The 13,922-nt window shown below is 57.8% G+C and overlaps 1 protein-coding gene across 1 annotated transcript in view; it reads right to left on the bottom strand.

The window, feature by feature from the left end:
* GALNT9 (polypeptide N-acetylgalactosaminyltransferase 9) overlaps positions 1-13,922 on the bottom strand; it is a 119,376-nt gene that overhangs the window by 57,511 nt on the left and 47,943 nt on the right. Inside the window, exons 3-4 of the mRNA XM_011961036.1 lie at positions 2,506-2,672; positions 1,005-1,179 (exon numbers count right to left, since the gene is read on the bottom strand). Coding sequence (XP_011816426.1) covers positions 1,005-1,179; positions 2,506-2,672 — 342 coding nt within the window. The remainder of the gene's footprint in view (positions 1-1,004; positions 1,180-2,505; positions 2,673-13,922) is intronic.

The raw sequence follows: 13,922 nt of genomic DNA, 5'->3' as shown, positions 1-13,922 counted from the left end.
GGGCACACACCCCTGTGCATTGTGGGTGCAGCGTCTGGCCTGGGTGCAGGGCACACACCCCTGTGCATTGTGGGTGCAGCGTCTGGCCTGGGTGCGGGGCACACACCCCTGAGCATTGTGGGTGCGGGGCCTGGCCTGGGTGCCGGGCACACACCCCTGTACACTATGTATCCCATAGGTGCCCTCTGTGGGGCTGGCTTTGGGGTGTCGATGGGGGCATCCTGGACGGCCCCAACTCTAATGACAAGAGTCCTTGCACGAGGCAGGGATGGAGAGACAGACACAGGGAGGGCGTGGGGGTCGGAGGCGGGGCTGCAGCCCCCAGGAGCTGAGAGAGGCGGGAGGGATCCTTGCCGGGAGCCTCTGGGGGAAACTCGGCCCTGCCCACACCTTGAGGTGAAGTCCAGCTGCTCTGAGCCGCCCAGCAGGGGTGCTTTGTGCTGGTGGCCCCAGGACCCCATACACAAGGTGACCCTCAGCCCAGGACCCTCACGGGTGAAGCCCGCGCTCACTTCCCATGCCCCTCGCACTCGGCTCAGGCCTCCAGGGCACCTGTGGCCACCTCCAGTGACTGAGCAGGGCCTGAGAGGCCAGACGTGTACACCTCAGCCCCACCCCACCTGATCTGAGGTTCCCGCCCCGCGGGGGACACACAGTACCCGAGACTGCTGCAGTCAGGACGGGGTCACGTTCTCCCGGGGCAAGGTGGGCACAGACCAAGCCTCACACACGTGCCTCAGAGCTTCTAAGAACCATGTCCTTGGGTGCATGCTGGGCCTGCCCTCCAGTGGTTCTGCATTCGGGAGCTGGACACGGAGAGGCCGCAGAGGTAACCGCACAGTGGACTCAGTGGTGGCTCTCAGCCCCAGCTCCTGAAGGCTACGACGGGTACCCCAGCCCCGGGGCCACCCCAGCGGCCAGGCTGCAGCAGCACAGCGGCTGAGGAGGGGGATGGTGGAGGGGGACCCATCGGGACCGGCTGTCCAGCCTGTTCCGGCCCTTACCAGCCCGTGTTGAACTCGACGTGGGCATCGAAGAAGCCGACGACTGGAGCAGTGGCCGCCTTCCAGCCCTGCAGCCGGGCACGGATCAGTCCTTCCCGCCGGCTATTGCGGACGATCTTCACGAGGCCCGGGTACCGCTTGTTGACATACTGGTCCAGATTGAACTTGAGCTCCACTGAGGAGAGACAAGACTTCAGCACGCTGGCAGGTGCCGGCCGGCGCGGGGCCACCAAGACCCGAGGCCGGAAACGCTGCGTGCCCCGTGCGGGATGGGTGTCTCCTAAACACTCTCTCAGGACCCGCCGAGCTGCACGCGGTTCCGCGTGGGAGGTCACAGAGAGACGAGACCCCAGCCTCAGGACGCTGACATTCCAGTGGGAGACACAGCACACGAGGAAACACACCGGACCAGAGAGCAGCCCGTGCTGTGGAGACGGGACACAGGGCTGAGCAGTCAGCCGTGAAAAAACCAAGTCCGCAGATGGATGGGTGGACACACAAACGTGGCCTCTCCACGCTGGAGGCAGGGTGCCCTGATGGAGCTCCCTGTGGCCAAGGGCAAGACACAGGTAGCCAAGCTGGACTGGATGGTCCTCCCCACACACCACCCTCTGCAGCGAGATAGGGCTCAGGAGGGCGGCCACACCATTCAGTCCTCCGCACACAGACCCCAGTGTAGACGGTGCTGCCGGGCTGGGGCCCTGCTGCAGGCCAGAGCTTGCCCCACAGCCCCATGGTACAGCCTTCGGCCTCCACAAGGGGTCGGGAAGGGCCTGCCCATGTTTCCCTCCATTTCCGGAGGGAGTGTTGTGGCTGTGAGCTCTCTGCTCTGCGCCTGGGAAGGGCAGATGGGGGACAGGCCTGGGGCAGTGCCAGATCCTTGTTTGGCGTTTCAAGCCTGTGCGCCAGAGGGTGTGAGCAGTGCTGCCCTCAGGGCACCTGAGGCTGAGGAGGGTGGCGCTGAGGAACCACGGGGCTTGGGCTCCAGCCGCCAGCTCCGTCCAGCCAAGCTCTGGTGCCTCTGTGGGCATGAGAGGCGGGAGGTGGCACCCGGGAGAGCTCAGCTCTGCTGGCCTCTGTGGAGGGTGGGGTGGCTGACCCCAGCTTCATCTCCACCCGGAGCCTGAGAGGGGAGCTTGTCTGGAAGCAGGGACTTTGTCGGTGTATCCGGTTGAGGATCTTGAGATGAGATCTTCCTGGATTTGAGGTGAGCTCTGAGTCTAGTGTGGGTCCTCATGAGAAGAGGAGAGGATGCAGACACATGGGGAGAGGCTGTGTGACGGAGGCAGAGAGAGGCACGGGCAGCCACACACTGGGGACAGCATGTATGAGTCATGACAGAGGCTGGAAGGCAGGAGGGACCCCCATAGCTTTAGAGCCCCGTGGACAGACGGGGTGCAGTCCTCTGTTGCTCCATCCCGGAAGGCTCCACCCAACCCCAGCTCAACCCAGCCACAGGCAGCCGCCCCGTGAGCACCATGCCGAGGCCGCACCCACTCACCGTTGTCACTGTTGTCGTCCACCAGGATGACCTCCTTGAGGAGCTGGGAGGGTGTGTGGTTGACCACGCTGTGCACGGAGCGCAGGATGACTGACAGCGCCTCGTTGACGAAGATGAAGACCACGGAGACCTGGGGCAGGTCCTGGGCGTAGCTCATCTGTCTGCACCTGCAGTAGACAGGGTTTGAGGTGTGGTCAGGGTGGGCCGCACGGGACCCTGGGAGCCAAGTGCATCCTTCGAGGGCTACTGGACAAGGCCTTGACCCTACAACCAGACGTCAAGGGTGTACAGGGCTGTTCTAGAACAGAGCTGTTCTAGAAAGAAACTAGTAACAGTAACACGGCACTCAGCACACACACAGCCCCTGTGCCCACCCTGTCCTCACAGCAACCTCAAGAGATTAATGTCCCCATTCGACAGACAGGAGCCTCCCCTGTGGGCCATGAGTGCAGGTGCTGGGATTCCAACCCCAGCTGTCAGCTTCAGGAGCACGTTGGGGACGGCGCTGCTGGGCACAGCCGAGGAGCCAGCCACCCGCATGGGCAGCCACTTCCCGCCCTGGCTTGCAGCTGGTTCCGAGCCTCTGGTGAGAACTTCAAAGGGACGAGGGCTATGCGTCACCGTCACATTTATCTGGACTGTGGTGCTCAGTGAGGGAGATTTCATCACTCAGAAAAATGCTTTCTGACAAGAAGACTTCACTCCATTAGTCTGTAGAGGAAAAAGCTTAGATCGCACAATTTTCATGAACTTGCACAATGTGTAAAACAAAAAATCCTGAGAAAGGAAATAGATCTTAGGACAGACTGCAGGAGCGGCTGCAGATTGAAGAGGAGATGTTTTGGGGTTGTGGGGGCAGAGGCACTCCCAGAGCCCAGGGGGAGAGGGGCAAGGCTGCTCAGAAAGCCTGGGACCAGCCCTGTCCCACGGGGCTGCCCCTCTCACCGTCCTCAAGCGCACGCCCTGTACCTGTCCCACGGGGCAGCCCCCCTCACCGTCCTCAAGCGCACGCCCTGTACCTGTTTGTTCCTGCAGTTCTATCTCCCCCCATGACCAGAACGTGAGCCCCCTGACAGCAAGCTCCTTTTCTGTCCTGTTGACAGCTCTATACCAAGAACCCAGGCTGTGCCCGGCACACAGCAGGTACTTTATAAACATCTGTGTAACGAGGGGACAAATGAAGACTCAAGGGGCCCCACAGGCACCGGCTGGGCCCGTGAAGTACTCATGCCCGCCCCCCGTGCCTCCTCGGAGCAGTGGAGGAAGCTGCTGGCCTCGGGGACAGCGGTGGACTCCACCCCTTCTTTCTCTCTCCATCACTAGGTCAGGAGGCGTCAGGGCCACATGCACTTGTGCTGAAGAACTTGCAAGCAGCAAGGACAAGTGATTTACGGCGTGAGCATTCCCGGGGGCCTCCAGCCTTTTCAGACTTTAGAGCGAGGGCGGGTGGGGGCAGAGAATCCCTGTCACCTACGGCACTCATTCTCAATGACCTCTCATTTGATTTAGAATCCGTGTCCGGTACCCACTCCTTGCCCCAGGATATCAACGGCCTTTTATTGATGGATCTCAGCGGCCACTCGCTTTATAAACAAGCTGCCTGCATGGAACGGAAGGCTTCCCTGCAAGCTCATGGCCACAGGTTTGAGAGATGGACGCAGAGGCCCCCGGGACGCTGGCCATGCTGGGGAGCGTGTGAGGTGCCCAGGAGCGATGAGGGCAACAGAACCTTCCAGATGCACCCTCTGCTGTCCACTCAGCAGGAACATGGAGAAGCCGAGCCGGGCTGGCCTAAGCAGAAAGGGGGTTGGTGGCTCATCCGCAGAAAAAGTCCAGGTGTGTTTGGTTTCGGGTCCAGCTTGACCGGGGGTCAAAGCTGGTCAGTGGGACACGGGCCTCTGTCTGCCTCTCTTGGCTCCAGCCTTCTGGCTTGAGTTTAATCTCAGGAAGGCCTGTCCGCGTGGCCGGAGGCTGTGTCCCTGTAGGTCTGGACCTTCCAGGGGTTTGAGTCCAGGGCAGCAAACCCGCCTGTCTTCCCAGGCCACTCAGGAAAAGCATCCGTGTGTCTCCTGGGCTCTGACTGGCTGACGTGCCCTTCCCCGAACCAATCGCTGTGGCCAGAGGAAATAGGGCGCTCTGACTGGCTTATGCTCCATTGCATCATGCTGGGCTCAGCGCCTGGCAGGTGGGGCTCCTAGAAGTGGGGCCTGTGGATGGTGGACCAGCCGTCAGCAGATGTTCCTGACAGGGAGCAGCGCCAGCGTCTGATCCAGGTTCGAGCCCAGGCGCCCACACGTGAGACCGACAGCCGTTGGGAGCCTCAGTTCTCCGGCACAATGAGGATCCCAACCACGTCCGCCTCACAGGTCGTACGAGGGAGATCCTGCCAGGTCATTTCCACACGCGTGGAGTTGAAGTGTTTTTATTTAACCCCCGTCACCCACTGCCTGGCAAATGGAAGACAATGAAGACCAGGATGGCTTTTCCAAATCTCACTTTTCTGCAAGGCTCAACCCAGCCCCAAGGAAAAGATAAAGGAGCTCAAAGATTTTCCAACAAGTCCAAAATGCCCGTCAGTGAGGAAGGCAAGTCGCTCAACCTGAAGTTCAGCCCCCAGCCTAGTCCTGCTGGGGATGAGGGAGAGGCCACGGGGAGCAAACGACGGCTGGGCCGGTCCTCCCTGAGGAAGGCTTTTCTTCCGTGGTGGGCTGAACGGTGTCCTCCTCCCGCAACCCAGGACATGGTGTCAGCAGGACGTGGGCCTCTGTCTCCGATCTCGGAAACACATCTTCTGGCCTGGGTTTAATCTCAGAAGGGCCTGTCCTCATGTGACTGATTGCAAGTAGGATCTTTGCAGATGTAATTAAGCTAGGGATCCTGAGATGACCTTGAGGCAGGATCAGTAGGGTGGGGAGGCCACACTGACGTCCTTGTTCCCTGTGTGAAGCCCCCCTGCCCAGTAGGGGCCCGGGAAAGAGAATGAAGGTACCTTATTCCTGATGTAGCTTCCCCAATCTCCAGCCAGTCAGCACCCAAAGCCCACGAAGCTCTTAGCCACACATTCCTGCCTTGGAGGGGCCAGGGGCATCTCCAGGAAGCTGTATGCACAGTTAGGCTCCAAGTTCAGCTTACAAGGACCTTTCCCTCATTTTAATAGTAAGAGATACACCCCCAGTGAGGATTCCATATGTAATGATACAGGCAGTGTGTGTTGGAGCACTTAGGTACTGGGCATGTGCACCAACCGCAGGCCTGTCTGCCTTACACACGTGAGCTCACTGCATTTCATGAACACACATGCACAGCCAACCGCAGGCTTGTCTGCCTTTACACACCTAACCTCACTGTATTTCATGGATGCGCACGTACAGCCAACCGCAGACCTGTCTGCCTTTACACACGTGAGCTCACCGCATTTCATGAACAGGCACACACAGCCAACCACAGGCCTGTCTGCCTTTATATACCCAACCTCACTGTACTTCATGAACATGCACGCACAGCTCCCATGAAAGGACTCCTCTCAAGGCACCAGGGGCTGCTTCTCCCTCCGAGGAGCACTTTCGCTTTGTGACAAACTTCTTTGCCTACTGTGCTTTGGACTTGCTCTCAAATTATTTTGTGCTGCAAAGTCAAGAACCTGACCCGGCCACCCACTGACAACGAGATCATCCTGGATTTAGGGTGAGTCCTAAATCCAACGATGGGTGTTCTTAAAGAGAGGGCAGAGGAAACGCAACATGGAGGCCCAGGCAGGAGGCCACGTGGAGGCGGAGGCCGAGACTCAAATGGCACAGCCACAAGCCCAGGGATGCCTGGAGCCCCAGAAGCTGAGAGAGGCAGGAAGGATCCTCCCTGAAGCCTCTAGAGGGGGCACAGCCCTGCCCACACCGTGATCTTGGGGTCTGGCCTCCAGCACGGGAGACGGTGCATCCACATTGTTGGAAGCCACCTGCTTGTGGCCCTTGTTACAGCGGCCACAGGAGATGTTTTGTCTTCTGCTCTTGAACGTGGGGCCGGGACCTCCCCTCCTGCAAGGCGGCTCTGCCAGCACAGCGGTGGCTGCTCCCGGCATTGCTGAGTGGGTCACTACCGAGTTGGGCAAGGGGGATATGAGGGGGGTCCTGGGCCTCTGTCATTATTTCCTGCTGTCCCTAAACAGGCTCAGGGCCTTCCTTGGCTGGGGGCAGAGACTCAGGTGAGCATCCCAGCGTCTCTGAGAATAAAATGTCACAGACGCAGCCTCCACTCAGCGAGCGAAAGGGCCAGCTTGAGGCGTGATCTGCATCTGGACGTGCAGTTGAGCTCTGTCCCCCAGGAGCAATGAGGAGATGGCATGTGGGCACAGAGAGGGATGGAGGTGGGAAAAGGGTGAGGAGGTGGCATGTGGGCACAGAGAGGGATGGAGGTGGAAAAGGGTGTGGAGGTGGCATGTGGGCACAGAGAGGGCTGGAAGTGGGAAGAGTTGGGCTTGTCCCACAAAAAGGAAGACACCTGAGCCCAGAGCTGGAGCAGCCAAGAGGAGGGGCAGGGAACAAAGGCAGGGTATGAGGCAGACAGGCGAACCAGGGCGGGGCAGGAGGCAGGCAGGGGAACCAGGGCAGAGAAGGAGGCAGGCAGGGGAACCAGGGCAGAGAAGGAGGCAGGCAGGGGAACCAGGGCGGGGAAGGAGGCAGGCAGGGCCACATGGCGCCAGCTTGTGGCAGGGGTAGATGGGGTGGGCTCCAAAGCAGGGGCCACTGGAGCAGACCACACAGAGAGGTATGTGACCAAACTCCCAGCCACTCACTTCAGCACACAGGCTGGCCCATGGCAAAAGAAGCAGACAGGAGGATGGGAGGTGAGCAGCGGGGGGTCCCCAGTGAGGCTAAGACGCACTCCCCTGCGTACGCGGAGACCCCACACCGTCGCCTCAGCACCCCAGTGCGCTTCAGGGTAGAACCTGAGCAGCTGATTCTGAAATTCATGTGGGAATGCAAAGGACCTGGGAGAGCCAAAGCAATCTTGAAAAAGAACCAGGTGGGAGGATTCACACCACCTCAAGTTAACACTTATTTTAGAACCACAGCCATGGGCAGGGCAATGCTAGTGTGAAGCTAGACAAAGAGAAAGATAAATCAAAATAGATAAAGGAGTAAGGTGAAGAAAGGATACTGCTTTGGCAAATGGGGAAATACACAAGCACACACACACACAGTCACACATGCACACAAATCCACATGCACTCACACTCATGCACTCACACGCGCAGTCTCACACACACACACAAACCCACACACACACTGACACACAGACACGCAGTCACACACATGCACACAAACCCACATGCACTCACACACACTCATGCAATCATACACATGCACACAAACCCCCACACACACTCACACACTCACACATGCACACAAACCCACACATGAACTCACGCTCACACACATGCAATCTCACACACAAGCACACTCTCAAACCCATACATGTACACACACACGCACTCACACCCATACACATATTCACACACACTCATACCTACACCTACACACGCACGCACAAACTGAAACACAAACATATGCTCTCACTCACACACACCTTGGCAAGCAACAAACACTTCTCGTTCTGGATAAATGCATTTTGATCCGTATCTTCCACCACATACAAAATTAACCCAGAGTGGATCATTGACCTAAATGTAAAACCTGAAACCATCACGTCCCTGGAAGGGACTAGAGAAGAAAGTCTTCGTGCCTTTGGCTCAGGCAAAGATTTCTTCAATATGGCAACAAAAGCATGATCCAAAACAAGACAAAATGGATAAACTGGACTTTATCAAAATAAAAAAGTCTGTTCTTTGAAAGACACTCTTAAGTGAATAGAAAGACATGCCACAGCAGACTGGGAGAAAATATTTTGAAAGCACGTATCTGATAAAGGACTTGTATCCAGAAGTAACACAGAGCTCTCAAAACACAAAAGTAAGAAAACAAAATGTCCAATGAAAACTGGGGAAAGATCACAACAGACCCATCAGCGCTGAAGATGCCCAAGCAGCCACCAAGCACGTGCGCAGGTGCCCCCCCAGGCGGCCGTCAGGAGCTGACGGACACTCGGAGCCACACGGGGGCCGCTGTCTGGTTACCGGAAGGGCTGACGTGACCCCGACGTACAAAAGCGGCGTCGGTGAGGGTCACAGAGGGGCTGGAATGCCCACGTGTGGTGAGTGGGGACCGGAGGTGGCGCAGACCCTTGGAAAACAATCTGGCCATTTGCTGAAACATAAAACGTGGATATTTGAGCCTGGAGTTCAAGCCAGGGCTAAAGCTAGATGTCTGGGACTGTTTGCCTCCATTAGACAGGACTGAAAGGCACAGACAGAGGGAGGAGGCCAAGGCCTGAGCCCTGGAACCCTAACCTCAGAGCTCTGCAAAGGCACAGAGGCTGTGGGCTGTGCGGCCAGGGAGGACCCAGGGCGGCCTCAGAACAGAGTCAGGGGGAGGTGTCGCGAGGCAGCGTCACCTGCCCGACGGCGGCCGAGGAAGATGGTGGCCGAGAATTTGCACTGGGCTTGGTGACGGGTGGCCTTGACGAGTGTGATTTCCACAAGTGGCAGGTCCCATCTCCCCCGTGGGAAAAGAGCAAGTGGAACCAGTGGCTGCGAGCTTTTCCAAGGAGCAGGACCTCCAGGCAGAGCAGAGGAAGAGGCAGGAGGTCAGTGACGTCCTCTGAGCGGGAGCCACTGAGTCCCATTTGCGTCTGGTGCAGCTGGAAAAAGCGGGAGACGGCAGAGGGGAGTTGGGGAGGAGCCTGTGCCGGGTCCCAGAACCCAGGGTGGGGTGGCCTTCGCCCAGGGCAGGTGCCGCTCAGAGCAGGAGGGTGGGGCGTAGGAAGCCAGGCCTGTGGTCAGACATGGTTTCAGCTCAAATACCAGAAGTGATTGTGAAAGCAGGAGTTCGGCTCCACGAATTCGAGGCCAAGGGCGGAATTGGGAAACAGACACCGCTGGGAATGCATACCTGGGGCAGGTCTCAGACGCACGGGGCTGGAGCCCTGTGGGGTGGCACAGGGTGCTGCTGGGATCCTGGCCTGACCACTCACTTTCCCGTGTCTAACCAGCTACGCAGGCCTGGCCTTTGCCTGCAGAACACACAGGCGAGGGAGACAGGCGCACCGGATCAGCCAGTTCCCCGGATAACTTAGGCCCAGCCTGTTTTATAAACAGCTCTGAGGCCTGAACTGCACAGACAGACCCTCTCACTGAAGGCACCCCCAGGTGATTTCGGTCTCCAGCTCTGTCTCAGGAGCCACGCTCTGGAAGAAACTCTCCAAAGAAAACTGTTCCTGAGCTGGTCTCGTTTAGTTATTCCAACAAGAACAAGTCCCATTTAGGGACGAGAAAGGAAATAGGGTCACGTCTATTACAGGATATAGTGCTGAACAGACATCTTTTGTAAAATAGTCTATTGATTGTGGCCAAGACAGTTGTAAAATACGGGATCGATAAACACTGAGCTTGGCACATAGTGAGCACCTCTGATCCTGGGTGTGAGAAACAGAAGCTAAGTTGTCATAGAGGGGAGCGGGGCTGAGAATCAAGCCAAACCCCATGTCTCCCTGAAATATGATCACCAGGAACCTCCTTCAGAAGGCAAAGGCAGGCATGGAATCCTGCAGGCTTCACGGAGCTCTGCCTGGGGGCAAACCGGAGAGCTGGGATCTGGAGTATCTGGCAGGTGATGCCACCTCTGTGCCTGCCAGGTGCCACCTGGAGATAAACCCCAGGGACAGGAGCCCCTGGGAACAGCTGGCTTCACACGCTAGCTCTTGGGCACATAATGGTTCGGATTTTACGACTGTAATCAATAGTAACTCAATTTGACTTTAACTGACTTCAATTCTTTCTTTAAGAAGAAATGGATCCGATGTGCCTGAGGTCCCAGGTGGAGCTGTTGGCCATCATCTCCCGGCCACAGCCCGGCCACACAGCCACAGCCATGGCCACAGCACCCTGCAAGGGATGCCAGGAAATGTGGTCTTCATTCTGGCTGGAGCCCAGATACATTTCAAAATTCTATCAGGGAGGAAGAGTGGGAGAAGAGATAAGGGAGATGATGGTCAGTCATCACCATACAGAGGGAGGAAGGGGAGTGGGGGAGGAGACAGGGAGGCAGAGATTCAGAGAGAGGAAGGAGGAGATGAAGCAGAGAGACAAAGAGGGGGAGGAAGGAGGAAGGGAGGAGACAGAGGCAGAGAGAACGAGACAACAGCAGCACAATCCTTAAAAATCAAGCGGGGGACAGCAGGTGCCTCAGCTGCTGCCATCCGCTGCTTCCCCACAAAAGACACTGCGCCTGTCACTCTGTGTCCGTCACTCTGTGCCTGTCACTCTGTGCCCTTCACTCTGCACCCGTCACTCTGTGACCGTCCCCCTTGCACCCTTCAGTGCTGTGTATTACTGTGGCAGCAGCGGCCACATGGGGCCACACGTTCTCAGCAGGGCAGTCACACGTGAACAGCTCATGTTTGTCTCTGAGCCCTGGGGACACGTTTGCCAGCCGTCGAAACTCCAGTCACCTGCCACTACCAGGGCTGGAGGGCGGGGGGAGGAGGAGACAGGAGAGAGAAGAACGCCGTCACACCTTGCCAGGCTCCCCAGCTCAGAGCAGCCCCAGAGCCGTCGGGGGATGCACCATGGGGACGGACGCACGGCGGGGACCCCTCTGTGGGACCGGCCCCCTCAACGTTGAGGCCCCCTCAACAGGACAGAGTGGGCAATGGCGCGGGGCAGGATGGGGTCAGGGCAGGTGCTCCTTGGCATTCTGACGGTGGCTCCACACAGGCCTGCCACGATGCCCCTACAGCAAATTTGTGCAGAAGAGAATATCGCAGTGCCGCCGTCCCACTGCCGGGCGCTAAATTAGTTCCCAGCTTCCCGCGACACCCGGCAGTGGTGGGAGTGCCAGGGCAGGTTGTTGCACATTCCTTCCGGACTTTTCTGTGTTTTCTGCAGGAGAATGCTCTATCTTACTTCGTGCCATTAGTGTGCACCTAACAACCTGACACTCATCACAACCCTTTGTAGACAAATTGCTGTTTAAATTGGAAATAATGTAATATATACACCTCATTTCACCCAGCACTAGTTAGCGTAAAATAATTTGTTTTACCCATAATGCAGTACCCTTCTCAATTAACAAATTGTCTTTAATTTTTAAAGGGATATTTATCAACCATATATCAAATATGACGATGAATGAAGCAATACAAAGCCTGTGCCCGACGCCCAGTTTAGGAAAAGTGGGTGATCACCCTGGTGTCCACCCCCCTCCGCTTCGCAGGCTGCCGTCTCTGGGCCTCGTGTGCGCCTGGGCTGGGCCTTCCCCATGGCTCTGCCCCACATCTTCGCATCCCCAGCCGCGCCCGGCATGCCTTTGAACTCGACGCCATGGCCGTTGTCTCCCGCACACAGGCCTCGGAGCCCCACTCCTTCTCCTGACGCTTGAGTTCCTGAGATTCCACCTGAGTGGCTGTGAGCACTGTGGTCATTCTCGCTGCCAGGCTGTGTCTGTTCTATGAAATCAGTTCCACTCTGCTGGTGGGGGCAGCAGTGGCTTCTGGACTCTCGTTCTTTCTTTCTTCTTTGTTTTTGAGACAGCGTCTTACTCCGTCACCCAGGCTGGAGTGCAGTGGCGCAATCTCGGCTCACTGCAACCTCCACCTCCCAGGTTCAAGCGATTCTCCTGCCTCACCCTCCCAAGTAGCTGGGACTACAGGCGCCTGCCACCACACCTGGCTAATTTTTGTATTTTCAGTAGAGACGGGGTTTCACCGTTTTGGCCAGGCAGGTCTCACGTGATCCACCCACCTAGGCCTGGCGCTCCTGTTCTTGTTTGGTGTAGCTGCTGCAGGCTGTCTCCTTCTGGTTTCCAGCTGTGCCTGAACCAGCTCGCCCCACTTCAATGGTGGCAAAGTGCCCTTCCCGGGGGCGGGCAGCCCAGGACCCACAGCTGGGCCCCCGTAGGCTTCAGCAGCTCTGTGTGAGCAGCCCTGGCCCCTGGTCCTGCACTGGAGGCAGCGTCCTCCCCATTCCGATGTCACAGAGGAAACAAATCAGCAGTGGCCCCCGAATAACTCAGCCTGAGCGGAACCCGAGGGTTCTTTGTAGGATTTAAGTGGCGCCATTTCTGTCAGATAGAAAATAAACTAAATTTATGGTGTTTGGAAAGCATCAGAGTTGAACGAGATCACGGCACCCGGAGCCGCTTAAGAGCCGCAGTGATTGAGGGCCGGGCAGAGGCGACGCGGCTGGGGACAGGCCAGGAATGTCGGCCGTCGCCCCATCCAGGGAGCACAGGGCGCCCTTCCCAGGGCCTGGGGGCTCGGAGGAAATTCAACCCTGTCAAGCTCTGAGGCCTTTGGCGCATTTAGCTGTTGAAGGAAGACCCACTGTGGTGGGCTCCAACCAGCATTTTCACATTCACAGTGAGGCCAGCCCGTTCCCGCTCCCAGCAGCCCATTGCAGGTCAGAGAAAAGCCAGACGTCCTGCTCCACGTCCCTCTCACGCTTCTCCGCTCTTCACAACAGGCAGTCTGGCCAGCCCCTTCTCACCTCCCTGGGCACTGCGGCTACAACCCCAGGCCTGGCAAGGTCACGGTGACCCCCACACCAGCCCACGCAATTCCAGGCTTCCCATCACCCCTGAGGAGGTCAAAGGCCCGGGTTGCTCAGCCAGGCTGCTCCCTCCACCATCTGCTCTTAGTTTCCTTTGGCTCACTCCCCTGCGGCCCAACCCCTGGCTCTGTGGCCCGTGTTCTAGGCCTGCTCCCGCCCCAGGGCCTCTGCGCTCCCCACCCCCACCCGGATACCTGGATGGCCACATGCGCCCTCACCCTTCAAGAGGCTCACCCCGTGCTCAACGTAAAATCACACCAGGGCCCCGGCCTCCAGCATGCTGTCTGCCTCTCCCACCCCCACCCCCCGCTCTCCTGCCAGCCAGGGCTCCTGGGGCAGGGGTTCTACATGCTGGTTTGCTGTTTCACCGCCTCATCCCGGCACCCAGAACTGTAGACACACACGGGGCTCCATGTGTGGCCTTTACGGAGCTTGAATTCATCGCTCACGGCAGAGGGGAAGGCAGGTGATGAGTGGGCGACATCCAAAGCCTCAAAGCTGTCAGTGAGTCTCCAAATGGTTTTGTTTGAACATAACGTTAAAAGTCGAAGTTGTGGCTTGGGCTGAATTAGAAGGTACAGCACCACACACACATGCACACGTGAACATATGCCACACGCAAGAACATACCCTCCACACCCGCACACATGTGCAGACACAGCTGTGAACACACCACAGACACACATGTGCACACAGGATACACGCACACACATGCACCCTCCCCCGTGGGCTCCTGGCAGCAGGGGCTGTTCCCATC

Source organism: Colobus angolensis, unplaced genomic scaffold, assembly GCF_000951035.1.
Source record: "Colobus angolensis palliatus isolate OR3802 unplaced genomic scaffold, Cang.pa_1.0 Scaffold115, whole genome shotgun sequence".
NCBI classification, from domain to species: Eukaryota; Metazoa; Chordata; class Mammalia; order Primates; family Cercopithecidae; genus Colobus; species Colobus angolensis.
This window is presented reverse-complemented; position numbering and strand designations above follow the sequence as displayed.